This window comes from Onychostoma macrolepis, chromosome 07, assembly GCF_012432095.1.
Source record: "Onychostoma macrolepis isolate SWU-2019 chromosome 07, ASM1243209v1, whole genome shotgun sequence".
NCBI lineage: Eukaryota > Metazoa > Chordata > Actinopteri > Cypriniformes > Cyprinidae > Onychostoma > Onychostoma macrolepis.
In genome coordinates, this window is record NC_081161.1 from 11,318,201 (window position 1) to 11,336,197 (window position 17,997).

Consider the following 17,997-nt stretch of genomic DNA (forward strand, 5'->3'; position numbering starts at 1 on the left):
CTCTTAATTTTACAAAAGTAGTGAAACTTACCCAAAATAAAGGCTTAAACATCTAAAAAAAAAAAAAAAACACACACACACACACACATTTAAAGGGGCTTCTCTTTTGGTGAAAGTTTTTAGACAGCTTTGAAAATGGCCGCCAGACAGTGTGAACACATGGAGACCCATATCTCAGTGTGCAATGATCTGATTGACTTGCAATTACAGGAGGTATATAGTAACAAATATATCAAGATTTTGGTTAAGACATCAAGTAGGATAATAAATTATTTTTTCTTTTTATAATCTGATTTCACGTTTACCCTACTTAAAAATGTATAGATTTTGTTTTCCTGCATGTCATTTGATCATTAACCAACGTCAGGGAACAGTGGACATGCAAATATGATACCTAATTATTTAAATATTTATTTAAAAAAAATCTCAGGGGTACTTTTAAATAAATATATTAGGTGAAAGGTTTGGCTGACAAAAAAATCCCTGCATTATTTCTTATTTACATGTAATGCATTTTAATGTGTTTGAAAGACAAAAGCCTTCCAAAGGCAAAGTAATGCATGATTAAATAATCCTCTGCAGTAGTTGATGTAATGTTGAAATGCTAAGAAAACACTTCTTAAAACTGAAATGATTTTTGTAAAAATCCAGTGATCAAATGCTATGTGGCCTCTCAAATTTCTGCATATTTATGTCCACCTGACTAGTGACTGGTCTTTGTGTGAATGTCAGCAAAACTAGAAGACTTTCTGACTGTATATAAGCGGTGGGCTATTTTAGAAAGGAAAATTTAAAAGACGAAAAATAAGAATTAGGGAGAATCAATAAATTATGAATAATTTATTGCTAATGGATAATATTTAATCATGTAATCAATAAAAAAGTAACTGTAGTATGATTCTGAGTATTTTAAAAAGTAATTTAATCTAATTACAAGTACTTTAATTTTTGGAATCTGATTATGTAATCCATGTTCTGGGGAAGACTTTATGGAGTGATTTGACTCTTCTGTCATCAATGCAAGATTTCAATCAAAAAAAAAAAGTTACCCAGCTCTAGGCAGAAATAAATGTTGCAACATTGCTTGGTTGTCATAACTAATGTGTGCCATAATCATAAGACATGTACGCAGTGCATCCCACTAATTTGAAATATCTTGATTTTGATCTACAGTTTTTGCTGAAATGACTTCATTTGGACATCTCACAATAGATTAAGAACAAAAGAGAAATGACTGACTAAGATATAAACACTGAGCAATGAACATATGTGGAGCACATCAAATATGGTAAACGTAAACTCAAAAGCATGCTTGACATGAGAGCCAATTAAGTTTGTTTGCTTTTGTATACACATTGAATAATGTTTATGAAACTTTGACTTTCAAATTAATGAGAGAATATAAAAATATCTTCATTTGTGTTCAGAACATGAAAGAAAGACATATGGGTTTGGAAAGACATGAGGCTGAGTGAATGAAAATGTTGGGGGTAAACTATCCCTTTATTTCATTCTCCCTACTAGAGGCTGACTGATTGATCGGTTCTGCCGTTTAATCAGCACCGATAACCAGTTTCTGGAACAATCAGTTATTGGATGGTTATTGTTTTTCTGGGTTGCATCTGTTGCTGGAGTGGCAGAGAAGGTCTGCTGTCATTATATCGTATATAGTTTATGTCTAGCTGGTTGCTTTTATGCATATTTAAAGCTCTCTTTTTTGACATGAGAAAGCAAACTGATGTGTTCATGCAGCGACAGAAACAAAACTAATCTGATTTCAGTTCGTTTTTATCGTCACTGTGATACTTTTGTTATTTTGATTAGATAATTAAGACTTCAATTAAGACTAAAATAGAAGCAAAAAAGTGATAGCATGATTGTTTGGATTTATATGAAATGGCTGCACTTTACAATAAGAGTAATTTTGTAGGTTAGAAAATGCAGTATAGAATCGCATTGTTAAGATTGTTAAACTCAATATTTACTAATACATTTTACAATTTTAAAAGTTGTTTAAATTTTAAAGTTGGTAAATATTTAAAGGTGCTGTATGTAGGATTGACACAGAGTGGTTGAACTAGGTATTGCAGTCCAAATTCAAAATATTGGGAGACGGTTATTTTCACCCGGCCCCTCCTCCTCAGACTTGACGCAGGTTGCCAGATTAATGACATCAACAGGAACGAGCGCACATGAAGATGAATACAATTAAATACGCTGTGTTTTCCACCAACTGGCAACCCGCGGTGCCGAAATACAATTGGGTAAACTGGTAGTGGGCGGGTTTCACATACCATAACAAACACAGAAATTCCGGGCCGGAACGCACATTTTCAAAGGAGAATAACTGACTGTAGCATTGTTTTTCAGATACACAAGTATGTTAACTTAGCATGTTTCTTAAATATCTGCAAACATATTATGGTATTTTTATGCTTTAGTAGAGTCAAAATCCTACATACAGCACCTTTAAAGTTGTTATTTGTTATCAATTAATGCACTAAAATAAATCACTGTATAATTAATATATTAATATTTAATTTAAAAAGTACAGTATATTTTCATGGTCCAATATTGTTCCTTTTTTTTTGGTAATAAATGTCAGCACTATTTTACTTGGAGCATTATGTTTGTTTTCATTCAGTATCCATTTGAAAAACTATTGGTTGATTAATCGGTTATTATCAGTTATTGTTATTGGTAAAATCCACTATCGGTTGATAGTGTCAATTTAGAACAACAACTTGCACATGCAATTTATCAACACATTTACTTGTTTAAACCTATTATTTCTAAGTATTATTAGTATGTGACATACTTATAGAAATCCCCCCTACAATTTTTATAACTTGGTTATACTAAAGTTAATACCAATACTATTTCAGTATTGAATTTCAATACAGATTTTCATGATTCTCAATACCAAAACACTAATATGCTTAGATTCCACAAATTTGATCTATACTTTTGACCTTTTTTGTTATGGTTACTGGTTCTAATCCATTTTTATGGTAATAACATTTTTAAGAAAAATACACTCAATATTGTGAACTGAATTTGGGAAATTAGGGAAAAAATTAAAAGTTGAACTACGCTGACTTGTGGCCTAGAAGGATATATTAAGGCTCAAAAATGCAACTCGTGATAGGTCTGTCATAGAGGTTTACACATTATTGTTAAAAATCAGTTTGGAGAAAAACTTGTGTGTCCTTAAACACTTAATGTTGTATGTTGGCTGCAAAGTAACTTAAGATTTTTTGTGTGTACAAGTACAAGATAAGTACTGTATATGCAAATTAAAACATTTTCATTACTGTTGTGACGGCTAATATTGTTGATGCACATTGCATTACACACAGCTGACCGTCTCTATATAAATGTTGCAACAGACTACACCATGCAGGGATCTACAAAGTGATGCATCAGACAACCATTACATGGAGGACAAGCAGTGCCACTTAAAAATTAATTCAAATGAAAGTGTCAATTATCAAATAACAGAAATTTTCATTCTATTAATTCAAAAATAATTTAAAAAAAAACTTTTCAAATTGACGAATAGATTTAAAAACAAATTCATGTACTTGTTTAAAAATGTAGCTAAATGTAACTATAATAATAATAATACATTGATAAATCATTTTAATTGCTTTTCTTAATATTTTTACAAAAATGCTTTTTAATCATTCTTCAAAAAACAATATTTATTCAAAAAATACATTTACATAATATTTTAAACATGAATTAAATTATTTTTAAAATTACATTTATTTGTTTTATTGTTTCAAATAACCATTAATTTGTCAATTTGAAAAGTTTATTTTAACCATACACACTCATGAATCCACTTCAGGCAAGTTTGGGTGCCAAGAGCCAAGACAGAATAAAATGCTTCTTGCTTCTTCAAAGACCTCAGACAACACACCAATGGATACCTTCCAACATGCCAGTGTAACAGAAAAGCTACATCTTTTTGCCACTTTCTCAGTGCAAGCAAACACAATCGACAAACACAAAGCATAGGTACAGGTGGCCATGATAGCAACAAAAAGTCTTTACATGTAAGCTTGGAATGGCCTGCTTGGATACTGTCTCCCTCTGTTGTGATATTTTTTCTTAAGGTTTTTTCCTTAGTAGGCACAGTAGCATTTTCTGAAGCAAAGAAAGTTGTATGAATGATACCGATAAATAGAAAGGCATATATGCACACACACAGAAAGATAAATAAATGCAATCAGCAGGCAACACTACAGCAGTTATTAATAACCACTGTATATAAGCCAAACTCTTTACACTTACCTGACCCCAAGAAAAAAAGAAAAAAAACAACAACAACTTGATTTTATCCACAGATTGTAACAACGAATTCTGGGAGCAAATCAGTGTGAAGCTTGCAAAGCAGCATAATTTGTGGAGCCACTTAACCCTGAAATGTGCATTTACTGTAGAAGCATATGTTCATGTGAAGCTTTAGTGGAAATTATTCCTGTCAATAAATAGACCATTCTGTCTTCACATTCAAAATTAATTATTCAAAAACAAGCAAAAAAAAAAAAAAAAAAATCACAAAATTTGGTAACAAATCTGCCACACCAAATGCCAGTGATAATTCTGAACTACACAAAAAACAGTTTAAAAAAGGAAAAAACAAAACAAAAAAAACTATGAGCTATGACATGCCATGCAGCCTCATTAACACAAAACCAAATAGTTTCATGCTAAGTATTTGCTAACACCACCAAATGACAGGAAACCTCAAATGCAGACACACTTCTGCATTTGACACATAATGGAGGAGTATACTAACATGTTCATGACATCCTCACATTTAAATTTAGTGACAAGAAAAACTTGTTTAGACCACGTATCTTAAGTCTGAACATAAGGGAGTTAAAAAACAGAAGTAGAAAGAGTTGACACTTTTGAATGGGTTGTCACCTCAGTCAGTCATGCCAGAAAAAGCCACATGCACAAGTGAATCTCACTCACCCAACAAAACTTTGGCATCTTCTACATCAAAGTCTCCATCGCCATCAGCATCATATACTCCTCCAAGAGCACCTTTCATTGAGAAAGGATAAAAAAAAATACTTGTGAAACGAGCAAGTAAAGATGCAGAGTAAAGAACACAGTAACACAATAAACCAAATGCATTTCCAAACGTAATTTCTTGCCCCAGACCCTGTTTGTGCTTTTGTTGGTCTTGTACATCCACAATGAACTCTAAGGTTATTAAGGCCCATTCACACTGAGCATGACTTAACACTATACATCTGTGGTTTGGGCAATAATAACGATTCCTGATGGGTGTGAACTTTCTACTCTGGTTTGCTGATTGATTAGTGAGGGACAAACAAAGACTGATTTGCATGAAACTTAAAAAAAAAAAAAACATGTTATGATGTTATGATGATAAATAATATGACAGACAGCTAGAATAAATAGATTCATTTATGGTTTATGACCCTCTCTATCCAACCTGGTGTGTGTATGATCACTGTTCCTACCATTTAATTAGAAGTTTTATTCAATCAAGCTGTGCAACAAGATAATCAATATTTACACACTCGGTGATCAACATAAGTGTCTGATTCTGACAGAAAATGGAAAAGTTTGTTAAACTTTGCAGTTCATGCTACAGTTAAAATAAGGTCTTATATATAAAACATTCTATAGAAAAACATTTTCTTATATAGTAAAACCTTGTGTGGACATGTTATTTCACCCAACCCTAAGGCTGTGTGTCCACCAAAGCATTTAGCTGAGATGAGAATGCGAGGAGCTCTACTGACAATGCTCAAGCTGTGAGTGCTTGAGAGTGCTTCTGCAGCACAGCGTTTTAATATGGCAGACACATGCTTCTTCAAGCATTCTTTTTCATAACAATATTGTGGTAGTCCGGGAACTCCATCTGGTTAAGACATGAATGCTCGGAGACAAGCAATATTAACTATTAACCATTGGTGTTTAGTCATACAAGCGGGGTGTGACAGTTGGTCGGTGTTGTATTAGTCCCACCCCTCCTCCACTGTGATTGGCAAGCTGACTAAAAAGTAACAGTGATGAGTGCTGTGTTTTACCCAAAGGTGAACATTCTTCAACTCTCATCGGTGAGAAAAAAAAAAAAAAACCCACCAAGCACGCAATGCTTAACGTGAAATAAACGCTTAGCGCCTTGTCACGTTCCTGGCATTTAAAGCTGCAGTCCATAACTTTTTTGGTTAAAAATGATCTGAAATCAATATTTGAGGAAGTACATAACCAGCCAGTGTTCAAAACTATTGCCTTATTTTAGCCCGATTCACAACGGTTAGTTTATAATAATGTTTTCTAATTTGAGTGGTACGGGTAGGTTTAAGAAGTTGTCCCGGCTACTAGGATATAGCATGTGAGGATCCTGCAGGTGGCAGATCGTTTATAGGCTTTTCTCATAGCAGCTAGAATAATTAAATGTATCATTTTGATGGCGGATTGTAATCCAGAAAGGATTATGTGTTAATGAAACACATGTGAATGAAATTAAATTATATTCCAGTTTTAAATGTGCTTCTGATTACAGATAGCCTGGGATTACGCAAGATTTTTATTTTAAAGAAAACCAGTTTGAAGGGAGCATAATTTGCTTTTTGGGTTAAAAGAATTTCTTAATATGAAATTCAAATGGTATGACAATTACATATTAGACCGTACAGAAATTGAATTCTACAAGCGAATACACACTAAACTCATAGTGACGCAATGCTGATGTTATTAACATTAATAATTTGAAAATAAAGTATAACAATAATAATAATTTATGTGTTTGATGTGATATGAGCTAACTGATCTTTAAATGAAATCACCATTGGTAGTGCGATTTATGGTAATGCTTTTTTTCTCAGTTGGTCAGAACAAACGTGGCAGACTTGTTACTTGTTCAGATGGCAATATACTGTGAAATTCTTATTTGTTGTTGTTCCGATTCCGATACTAGTATCGGAAATTCCGCCGATACCACAAAACATTCTGGCATCGGTATCGACGAGTACTTGAACCCATGTACCGATCCGATACCATTTTCTTAAACAAGACCTAACGTTAGTTATGCGCGCTAGCTTTGCTTAACGTTGCGAATCGGAAATCAATTCTTCTTCGCTGCTCAGAATGCAAACACAGGAAGTTGTGCTGTGTTGCCACAAGCAACCACTATTTAGAGCAGCGAAGTAGAAATACAAACATGCTAGCAGTATGTCCGCGGTTTGGCAGTATTTCAGACTGGACCAACCAGCCAGTAAAACGGCGACATGTCTCATATGTCATACTGCAATTTCGAGGGGTGGCACAAGTATTAGCAACTTTAACACAACTAACTTAATAAAGCATTTGAAGACGCGTCACCCCGTAGAACACGATGGTTACACAAAAGCTAGGGCAGAGAAGGATGAGCCGTGCCAGACTCAACAAACTTTGGAAGCTTCATTCAAACGAAGAGAAAAGTTTTCACAAGACAGCCAACAAGCGATAAAGATAACCGACAAAATTATCGAGTTTATTGTTCTGGATGACCAGCCGCTATCAGTGGTCGAAAACAAAGGATTTCGTCGCTTAATCGAACATTTGGAGCCCAGTACAGTTTGCCTGGTCGCAAATACATCTCTGAAACAGTGCTCCCCAAGCTATATGAGACAGTGCGTGAACACATTTGATGTAAACTAAAAGATGTGCAATCAATCAGCTTTACTACCGACATCTGGAGCTGCGACGTGACCCCACTGTCTTTACTAAGTTTGACAGCACACTGGGTGGACACAGCAACGCCGTCATCTTTTACTCTTCAAAGTGCAGTGCTGCAAGCTAACGAGTTTCGTGGGTCACACACTGGCAAGTCCATAGCTGAATCAATTGAGGGGATGCTTGTGAAGTGGAATATATCCAAGTCCTGTGTTCATGTTATTTTGCGCGACAACACAAGCAACATGAAAAAAGCCATGGACGAGATGGGTGTGTTGAGTTTGAGTGCTTCGCACACTCGCTCCAACTGGTGGTACACGAAGGCCTGTTATCACAGAGAAGTGTGAGTGATGCTCTGGCGAACTGTAGGAAGATAATAGGCCATTTCAAACACTCGCCATTGGCCACAACGCGCCTGAAGGATATTCAGAGGGATCTAAAAATGCCCACCAAACGTTTGCACCAAAACGTGGCGACAAGATGGAATAGTACTTTTTATATGGTAGACAGTTTACTTGAGCAGAAGTGGCCGATTTCAGCATACAGAGCTGATCACGACCTGCCAGCCACATTGACAGCCAACCAGTGGGCTTTGCTGGAAAAAACTGTTACTGTTTTGGCACCATTTGACGAACTGACCAAACAGATTAGCTCCTCCACCTCGTCTGCAGCGTAAGTCATCCCCTCAGTTACAGTTCTAAAACGGCTACTTGCTCAGGAGAGCCAGGAGGACACTGGTATAAAAACAATGAAAACTACCCTTCTTGAGGCTGTCAAGAAACGATTTGCAACCATCGAGGAAAATCCCTTGTATGCAGTTGCAACTCTCTTGGATCCACGTTTCAAAGACAGGTATGTATATTAACATTTTTCTTCATGTCCATATTGATTATTGTCAGTGCCATATAGAGTATATTAGTTCACTTGTTATTTCATTTTAGTTATTTTAAATGGTACTGTATAAATGCTATTTTCAAAAACGTTTTGCACCTAATTAATAATTACTGATGCATTAAGTCTGTGACCACACCAAAGGCTACTTTGGAGGAGGTTGTTTATTTGTTACATTTACTTATTGTTTTTAATTGTTTCTTTCAGATACTTTTCAAGTGCAGACAACATCAAGCATGCAAAGGATGCTCTGACAGTAGAGATGGAGAAGATTGAGAAGTCACTGAAAATGACCACCACAGCTGTAGCTGAGACAACAGCAGAAAACCCCAAGAAAATTGCACGATTGGAAGTGCAGGTAGGCGGCAGCAGCAGCAGCAGTGAGAGTAGCTTGAAGGGCCTGTTTGAGGAAATCCTGCAGGAGCATGATGACGAACATGGTGCAGGTACTACAAGCACACGTTCAACTTCAGACATATGTGATGGAGCAAACTATCTCACGCTCAGACAGCCCATTGCAGTACTGGGCAGTCAACCGAGTTCGGTTTCCCACTCTGGCTGCCACTACTGCAAAGTTTCTCTGTGCCCCTGGTACCAGCGTGGACAGCAAGAGACTGCTCAGCACAGTATCTAACATTGTGGATGCAAAGAGAAACAGGCTAGGAGGAGAGAGAGCAGAAATGCTTATTTTCCTGAAGAGGAACTTGCCATTGTTATTGAAATTGTGAGCAATATAAGTTCCCACAGCAGTGGTTTAAGTGAACCTAGTTTAAGTTACTTGAAATAAGTATATTTTCATTCTGGGTTTAATACTGCTTTTTTGAATCATAACTTGTTCGGTTGAGGTTTATTTTTGTACTCTATTACTCAAGTCTCTTATTTCACTACATTGTGGCTGCACTTAGTGTTTTTTTTTTTTAAAGGACTACTTAGATTGAGTATAAGGGTGTATTCACACCAGGAAAGTCCGATTGTTCACTTGCTTTGGTCCAGACCAAATAGAATGTTTTTTTTGTTTGTTTGGTGCGGTTCGCCTTCACACTGCCCTTTTTGTAAGTGAACCAGAAATTGTAAACACAACCACGCGTGTGCTAAGGTCATCCGTTCATTGGACAGAAATTCTCAAGCAGGGAAAAACAGGAAGTGCAAAAACAGGCTAATCATGGAGATCTTTCGTAGTGCAATTTTTATTCTTTTACTGATTTGCTGTCATGAGATAAAAACGCAATATGAAGAAACTTATGAGCATCATATATGAGACAATGTCATACAATGTTGGAATTACGACTTGCCAAAAATAAAATCTATAGATATGAAATACTCAAAGCATATCAAAATGTTAGTTTAAACATTTAACCTAGATAAATGTGCGCTAGGCGCATATCCAATCGTTTGTGCGGAGAGTGGAAGCTGAAGTGCGCTTCAGAACATCATACAAATACGCCGTAATTGTTGCTCATAAAGGTAATAATACATCGTTCGGAACTGTAAAGGGTATATTTGTATTTGTGTGCACTCACAATATCAAGAAAACGTGCTTTTCCAAAATAAAGAAAACTAATAGGATGCGCTTCCCATCAAAAATTAACCGTAACTCAGTGAATGTTCCTTACAGACATGATGAATATATCTATAGAAAGCTTTGAATTTCTACAAAACGAAATAAATCATATCCAAAACAAAAACTCTTTCATTATAATCCGTAAAGATGCATTTCTTTCTAAAGGCGCGTCCAATGAGGAGATGGCGAGTCAGGATTTTTAACTTCATCTTTGTAACACTAACTCAGAAAACAATAGTTTATTAATAAATAATTCAAATATCTCCTTACTATTTTCCCCAGACACATTCATTGTAACTTTTGCTGGGGCTTTGCGGCAAGCTTTAGCCTATTTAGTGCGCTCATGTCACGTTGCTGTGGGCGCTATGGTCACGAAAACTCATAATTTGCATGCGTTTTTAAGCACTGCGGTTTGAAAACGAGTGATTTAAGCGATTGAAATGCAAACAACAGCACTATATGCACGAGCTGTGTGTTTTCTGAGCGTGCTTTCTGCAATTGGATCGGATCAAGGCCGGTTCATATTCACACCTTAAACGAACCGTACCAGAGTTTGTTTGGAAGCGGGCCGAGACCACCTCTTCAGCTGGGTCTCGGTACGCTTGTTTGGTCCGCACCAACTGTTGCACTTTCTTTTGTACTTTTGTATTTAAAAACTGAAATGCCTTTTATTTAACAATTTTTTAGTTTTAAAGAGATTTTCTTATATTATTCAAATTTATTTATTATTTATATTCTTAGATTTATTTGTTGTTATTTATTTGTTAAAAATATTAGTTTTTTTTTTTATACAGTTATTGTAAAACTAAAATACCCTTTTCAGTTCACTGTGTTAGATTTGTGGCTGCATTTGAAGTTCTTTTTCACTTAAGAAAAATAAATAATATTACTATCAAATGTATGTCAGATAATAAAAATACTCTATTCACTATGTATTTGTTCATGTTTTATTAAGGGATTAGTCTGAAGCACACCATAAAATAATTCTATCAATTCATACAGGGCAAGTAGTAGTACATACAGATACACACCCAGGTATCGGATCAGTACTCTGTATCGACCGATACCCTGAGCTAAGGTATCGGAATAGGTATCGGGAAGGGAAAAAGGGTATCGAAACATCTATACTTATTTGGGTCATATATTCCAAGACTTAGGCTAGAATCTGTGATTACGAAGTACAGTAAACATCCACACCGGTGCGTGACTGACTGCCACACATTCACCTGAAAACATTAGATTCATCCACGCTGGAGCCGTGCCAGAGCACAACCCCACGCAAGGAAGATAATTCCGCAAGCAGCTGCAATTCCAGGTTTTCAAACAGAGATGGCGACAAAGAGGCAAAACTTACAGACTGCAGCTTTAAAAAAAAAAGTGGCACTCTTATTGAAAACAACTGAAAAAAATAAATAAATACAGTAGCCTTGGGAAAAAAAAAAAAAAACACTTTGGTGGACACGCCGTCTAACACTCTTAAGCACCGGTGGAGGATTTTGTAGAGACAAGTTGAGCAACACTAAAGGAGAGCATTTAAGAAGGTTGTCCTCCTGGAGTTAAACAGGACAGATGTGACAATTTTTTATGAACTTGTACACTCAATGTCAAGAAGGGAAGAACAGTATACTTAAAGTAATGAAGTACATATCAAGTACTAGAACATTACACAGTTATTGTATTCAATCAAAGGCGTTTCTGCAACCCTTTATTAAACAATATAATTTGCTATATATTTTATATATTAAAATTGGGTCATCTTTCTATGAATTGTATTAGTAATCATTAAGGGAAAAATAATACAAGAAAAAAAAAATGAAGGAAAAACAGTATTAATAAAGTATTTTTCTAAAAGTATTTTTTCAGAAGGTGTGTTTTCAGGGGATCTCTCATATACACACACACTTTTAAATTACTATAAAAAATGTTGACGCAAACACTCCAGAGATTTGCATGAATCATTTAGGTGACAATTTGTTTATTCAAAAAAACAATAAATTTTACCACAAAATGTGAACAGTCAACATTCCTGCAAGATTGCAAAAAAAACAAACAAACAAACAAAACAAACAAACTTACCAACCACACTGTTGTAATCAACTAGGTCAAACCACATGACACCCACAGACAGCCAAGCCCCCAGCAAAGCCAGCACCAACAGCCAGCTAAAGAAAGAGTTTCCCTCTGTCTTTTTTTCACTCTTAATGGCTGCATTTCCACCTGGAGAGTCTGAGAAGATACACAGAATCAGATACGAGATACTCAAAACTACTGTCTCTGTCAGAAGCTATCATTCTAAGTTAAATGCAAACTAAATGTACACTGAAAAACTGAATTCAGAATTAGAAACAGATTAGGTTTTCAAAAATGCTAGTTAAGCAAATACAAAAGCAATTATTTTAATGTAAAAAAAAATAAAAAAATAAAAATAATAATAATAATAATAATAATAAAATCTCAAGTATTAGTTCACCCAAAAATGAAAATTCTATAATAATTTTCTTACCCTCATGTCCTATATGAGGGTAAGAAAATATGATTCTCAGTATGCAAAGGCATTTTATTAAGTGCACTGCTGTTTACAGTGTTTACTTGCTTTTTATTCATGTTTTTAATCATTTTTATTTTTGAAAAATAAAATAGGCGATGTTGATATGTTACAGAGCTGGGTGGATATGAATATGGGTAGTTGACAAATAAAAATAGGTGTGTCCTATGGTGTGACATAGCAAAAATTAAACATACAAATAACATGAGAAAAATGTATCTTCATTCTTAGAGGTACAAATAGCATGAGAGAGCTTTCTCTTCAATGTCAGAGGTAATTTTTCTTTTTTTACATTTTTCCGTCACACCATAGGACACATTGATACATCAACTACCCATATACACATCCACCCATCTCTGTAACATATCAGCATCAGCCATTAAAAAAAAAACTATATCGGACCACCTTTAGTTTTATAGGTTTGGAACAACATGAGGGTGAGTACATGACATTGTTCATTTTTGAGTGAACTAACAAAACTAAAAATTTTATATCATCCTGTTACATTTGTCACCCCTACTGGCTTTATGGAGTTTTCAGTTCGGTAATACTAGCTCTTCTGGCATTGTGCACTTCTTATTCTATGAAAGTACCTGTAACGTCCTGAAATGAGGTCAAATGTTGAATGTAAAAAGCCACAGGGAATGGTTCACTCACAGAGGCAAATAACAAAGGGTTAAAAAATAACACGATCATATAACAGATTGTATTACACTTGACTGGCAAGGTCATCTGTATGTTACATGCACATACAGACATATGATCATACTCTAACAGGTCTAATTTTCAGCCCAAACTATGAAAGGGGAGTGGCTACATACATGTGGGTGTGACCTCACGAAGTTGACAGGGCCAGTGCAATTAGTATCACAATGATTAGTCAGTCCAAAACACAACCAATTATTAAACTATCAAACATACATTTGTTAAATGAAAACAATTCAAATGTAAAAATTACTACAAAAAGTTGTTACAACCAAAACTACAGTGGCATGTTATTAATAAACTACAAATGGCATGACATAAATAATTTAACAAGCTCACACTTTATGAAAAATGCAATACACAAACACCTAAAGAGATGAACTTTAGACTTCATGCCCAAACCAGCACTGAGGTCAACAACCTCATGTGAAACGTTACACTATATCTGACAGATATGGATTTTGCTCACACAACACAGTAAAAGCACCAGCAAAAACAGCCCATGTCAGACTATACCTGTCATTTTGGCTCCATCTACACTGGTTTCACCCATGCTTGGAGGTTTCTAGTTTTTGCAAACTAAACTGCAAAAGAAAAGCAAAGCTTTTTCTGCTCACATGAAGTACATCTCACTGGTTTAGCTGCAACACGATATATGCACAGCGCCTCCTGGGTATTTTTAGAGCTGCTGTACACACACCCTCTTTTGGGCCTCATATGGAGACAACAGTTATAGCTAACACAGACATACACAATTGACCCTCCACTGAGCCTGCCTCCCTACATTACTGTTTCATCTTAGAAAAAAGACCAGATCAAGCTGCAACTTTTATGAGATTTTTTTAAAGTGTTAAAATAATTAACACCTAAATTGCACATTGTGACAGTACCAAAATACAACCAGGCTAAATCTTCTACGGCACATTCTGTTTATGTAAAAATAACATAGGGCAAGATGGGAGAAGACCCTTAAAATACCCATGTGTAATATATATATATATACTTGTATATTGTAAAATTCGGATAAGAGTTGAGAATATACAGGATGATGATGATGATGCAACAGCTAATGTGTTATTAAGGAAAATAAATGGAAGAATTTGCTAATTTAGTTCGCATAGCACAAAATGTAAATGAATTAAAATTTTACATTTGACTATTTTTACCTGGGGCAAAACGATGTGAACATTTGAATAATGCAAGAATAGAGAATATACCTTATTTTAGGTATATTACGAGAATAATAGTTCCGCCTTCTTTCGTTGCGTATACATTTGGGTGGTGTTTTGCAAATCTTCCCAGACAGTGACGTAGACATGCGGGGGGGGGGCGTGTTTAAACAAGGCGTTTTAGGAGGATGTGGTCGAGTCTTAACTTTTATAAAGAATATCTCTTTGGTTTTGAGACTTTAGTCTTTGCAACTTCAGGGATCTTATCTATGCACAAACAGCTTGTAACACTCGAAAACTTGAAATCGCATCATATGACCCCTTTAGAGGGATCACATTAATTTTTAAAATAATTTTAGGTTTACTTAATTGTTGATTAAGTTTAAAAACATTAAACCATTATCCATATAAAACTGTCATCTTAAGACAAATCGGTGTTACCTGGTTTCTCCCAAGGCATTTTTTCTCCATTATCCAAACATCACATGAGTTTTTTGTAGCTTGCTACAGTAGCCTTTGGCTTGCACACAAGGGGACTAATGACACACTATGTGTTAGGCTACATCATTTGTATAGGGTAAACGTACATATTAAGCTCACCAAAATCTACATTGAGACAACAAAAAAACATCCAGGTTCCAGGTTATAATATGCAAAAGTCTGCGAAAAAGTAGTGAAACATCTAAAAAAACGCACATTTAACGCGCTCCTCTTTTGGTGAAAGTTTTTAGACCGCTTTCAAAATGGCCGCCAGACAGTGTGAACACATGGAGACCCATATCTCAGTGTGCAATGATCTGATTGACTTGAAATTATAGGAGGTATATAGTAACAAACATATCAATTGGTTAAGACATCAAGAAGGATAATAAATAATTTTTTTCTTTTTATAATCTGATCTCAAAAATGGAAGTGAGCTTAATAGGTACATTTACCCTAAGTATTATGTTATGACTTTCAATTATAGTACAATAAATTAAAAACATAAAGCTATATATATATATATAGCTTTATGTTTTTAATTTATTGTACTTTATAATTGAAAGTCATAACATATATATATATATATATATAGCAAATATAACCTGTGTGATTGTTTACATCATCGCAGATTGTAAACTATATAATTGCATAGCTCTATATATAAGTTGTATATATAAATGTGACTATATGGCACAAAGATATAAAAAGATTATAAGCATGTTGGTTATGGTTTTCTGTAAAGCTGATTTGAAACAATGCTGTGCATCAAATAAATTTGATTTAACTTTACATTTATTTACGTATGCACCAACACACCAATTTGAAGCATATCCTTATACAGCAAATGTGGTATATACTGCATATTCTTAAAGAGATAATTTGTCCCAAAATGAAAGTTAAATAATTTGACAAAAATGTGAACACCGAGTATTTATAGTTTGTTTTTTGCTGTTTATATTCTCTAGGATGTACTATATATTAGTGTAGTGTAAGCTGTGTTCAGAAGTGTTTAGTACAAGTCATGGGTCAAATGGGTGACTTAGACTTCTGAAAAAGGCAAATCATGGAAGCCTGTTTAGCAGTCAGTTTCTCCCTGAAGCCACTGGCAGATGTTTTTATAGAAAAAATTAAACTGGAGACTATTCAAAAGTTGTACGAATCTATTCAAAGAAGGTTAGAAGCTGTATTAAATGCAAACAATGCTAAAACACCTTAATAATGATATACTGCCCGTTTACCAGGTTTTCACGTTATTTTGTCCAACCGCTGTATATTTATGTGAAATTAATTCTTGAATGAGAAAAAAAAATGCAGAGTGGGACTGAGTGGGAGAGACTTGTGAAGAAAGAAGACAGAAACCTCCCAGCGATTCACTATGGAGGTGTGGTTAGAAAAAAACATGACAATAGAAGATAAAACAGTGACTATTTAAAACGGCTATTTAAAACTTAATGTCATGGACATTTTATTGCACTTTATATATTTAATTTCTAACAACTTTATTGTCATTTATTGTGTTTTAGTCCAGTGACATTAAATTTGCCTAAACGTTTAGGTTCATTGTGCCTGACACCCTCAGAATGTACAGCTCTCTCCTAAAGATGATGTTTATCTGAATTAGGTGTGTTAGATAAGAGAGACATTCAAAATGTGCAGAGCGATGAGGCAACCGGGACCGGAATTGAAAACCAGCAGCTGTTTTAGAAGCTATGTTTTATACAATGCTAGATTGCTGAAACTGCATGTTGTTTAGATGCCTGCAGTTTAATGGCACAATTTCAATATTTTATGAAATGTTTTAACTGTTAAGGAACAACCTTTTTTTCCCTGTTAATCATATTATTTTAAGCCTATGTCATTCCTTCCAATCCAATCAAAATTTCATTCAAATCAAGCTCAATCAAAATAAGGATTTTCAGCCCAAATGAGTCCACAATGTGGCACTAAAGGACCTTTTGGTTACATGTAAACATAGTTAATGTAAAAGTACTGACACTAAACTTACTTTTCCTTTTTTTCATGATAAATCAATCAGAGGCCAAGATACATACTTCCATTATGAGCTTTACTTCCACCTACTTGCCCTGTCCGCTTGGAGCTGACTTCAACTCTGTCAGGATCTTTAAATCAGTAAAAATCACTGCAGAACATTTCAAACTCGTTATTAATAATGCATATGTCTAACTAACAAACTTTGCTACAAGGTATTTTTTTTAAAAGGCCATGGTAAAATCATATGGATATGCAACAAATTAGTACAACATAAGTACTTTGGAGTACCATGTAAATGCAATGGTTGTGAATGATTACCACATTAAAGCATGGTACATACATGAAGTACCAATCAAATGCCATCGCTCTACTATAATATTGCTGCCATAGTTTCTGGTAATAAAACTGCAATTCCGATAAGTTATACACAGTATCAGAAAGACAGTGTATACTGCTTTAATCTCTGCAACCTTTATCATCAAACATCCACCCTATTCTGTACGAAAAACATTGTCTCACTGTTGCGTGGATAACACAATGAAATCGTTTGATCAAACGTAACACCTGAATTGTGACATTTAAATAATATCGCGTAATAAAAAGCATCCGAATCTATATATTGGGCCCCACATGAAAAACAAAAAAAACAATTTACTTGTACGAAACGAAATCTTAATTAACGTTACCTTTTCTGGCCTGGTTGCGAACCGTTTTCTTCTGCTTCATGATAACGGAGGGAGAAAGTTCGAAGAGGCTTGTTAACGACTGGTTATTCTCACAATCTAAAAGTTCTGCATTTCTAATTGTGACTTATGCAGAAAGCTTTTCTTCCTCTTCTTCGGGTCTAATAGCAGATTGGTGTCGTAAGCACATACCGCCACCTACTGTACATTGTGCTGCTCTTCTTCTTCTTCTTCTTCTTCTTCTTTCGTTTATTGTAG

At 35.0% G+C, this 17,997-nt stretch overlaps 1 protein-coding gene across 3 annotated transcripts in view; it reads right to left on the reverse strand.

The window, feature by feature from the left end:
• unm_hu7910 (un-named hu7910) overlaps positions 1-17,920 on the reverse strand; it is a 40,410-nt gene extending 22,490 nt beyond the window's left edge. The window contains exons 1-4 of one of the 3 annotated variants that reach the window (XM_058780928.1): positions 17,743-17,920; positions 12,239-12,388; positions 4,990-5,061; positions 4,060-4,152 (exon numbers count right to left, since the gene is read on the reverse strand). In XM_058780928.1, the coding sequence (XP_058636911.1) occupies positions 4,060-4,152; positions 4,990-5,061; positions 12,239-12,388; positions 17,743-17,782 (355 nt within the window). In that variant the 5' untranslated portion in view covers positions 17,783-17,920. Of the gene's footprint in view, positions 1-4,059; positions 4,153-4,989; positions 5,062-12,238; positions 12,389-13,928; positions 14,083-17,742 lie in introns of those variants that run through there. The other 2 variants (XM_058780929.1, XM_058780930.1) reach the window with 2 other exon arrangements.
• Between the last annotated feature and the right edge of the window lie 77 nt (positions 17,921-17,997).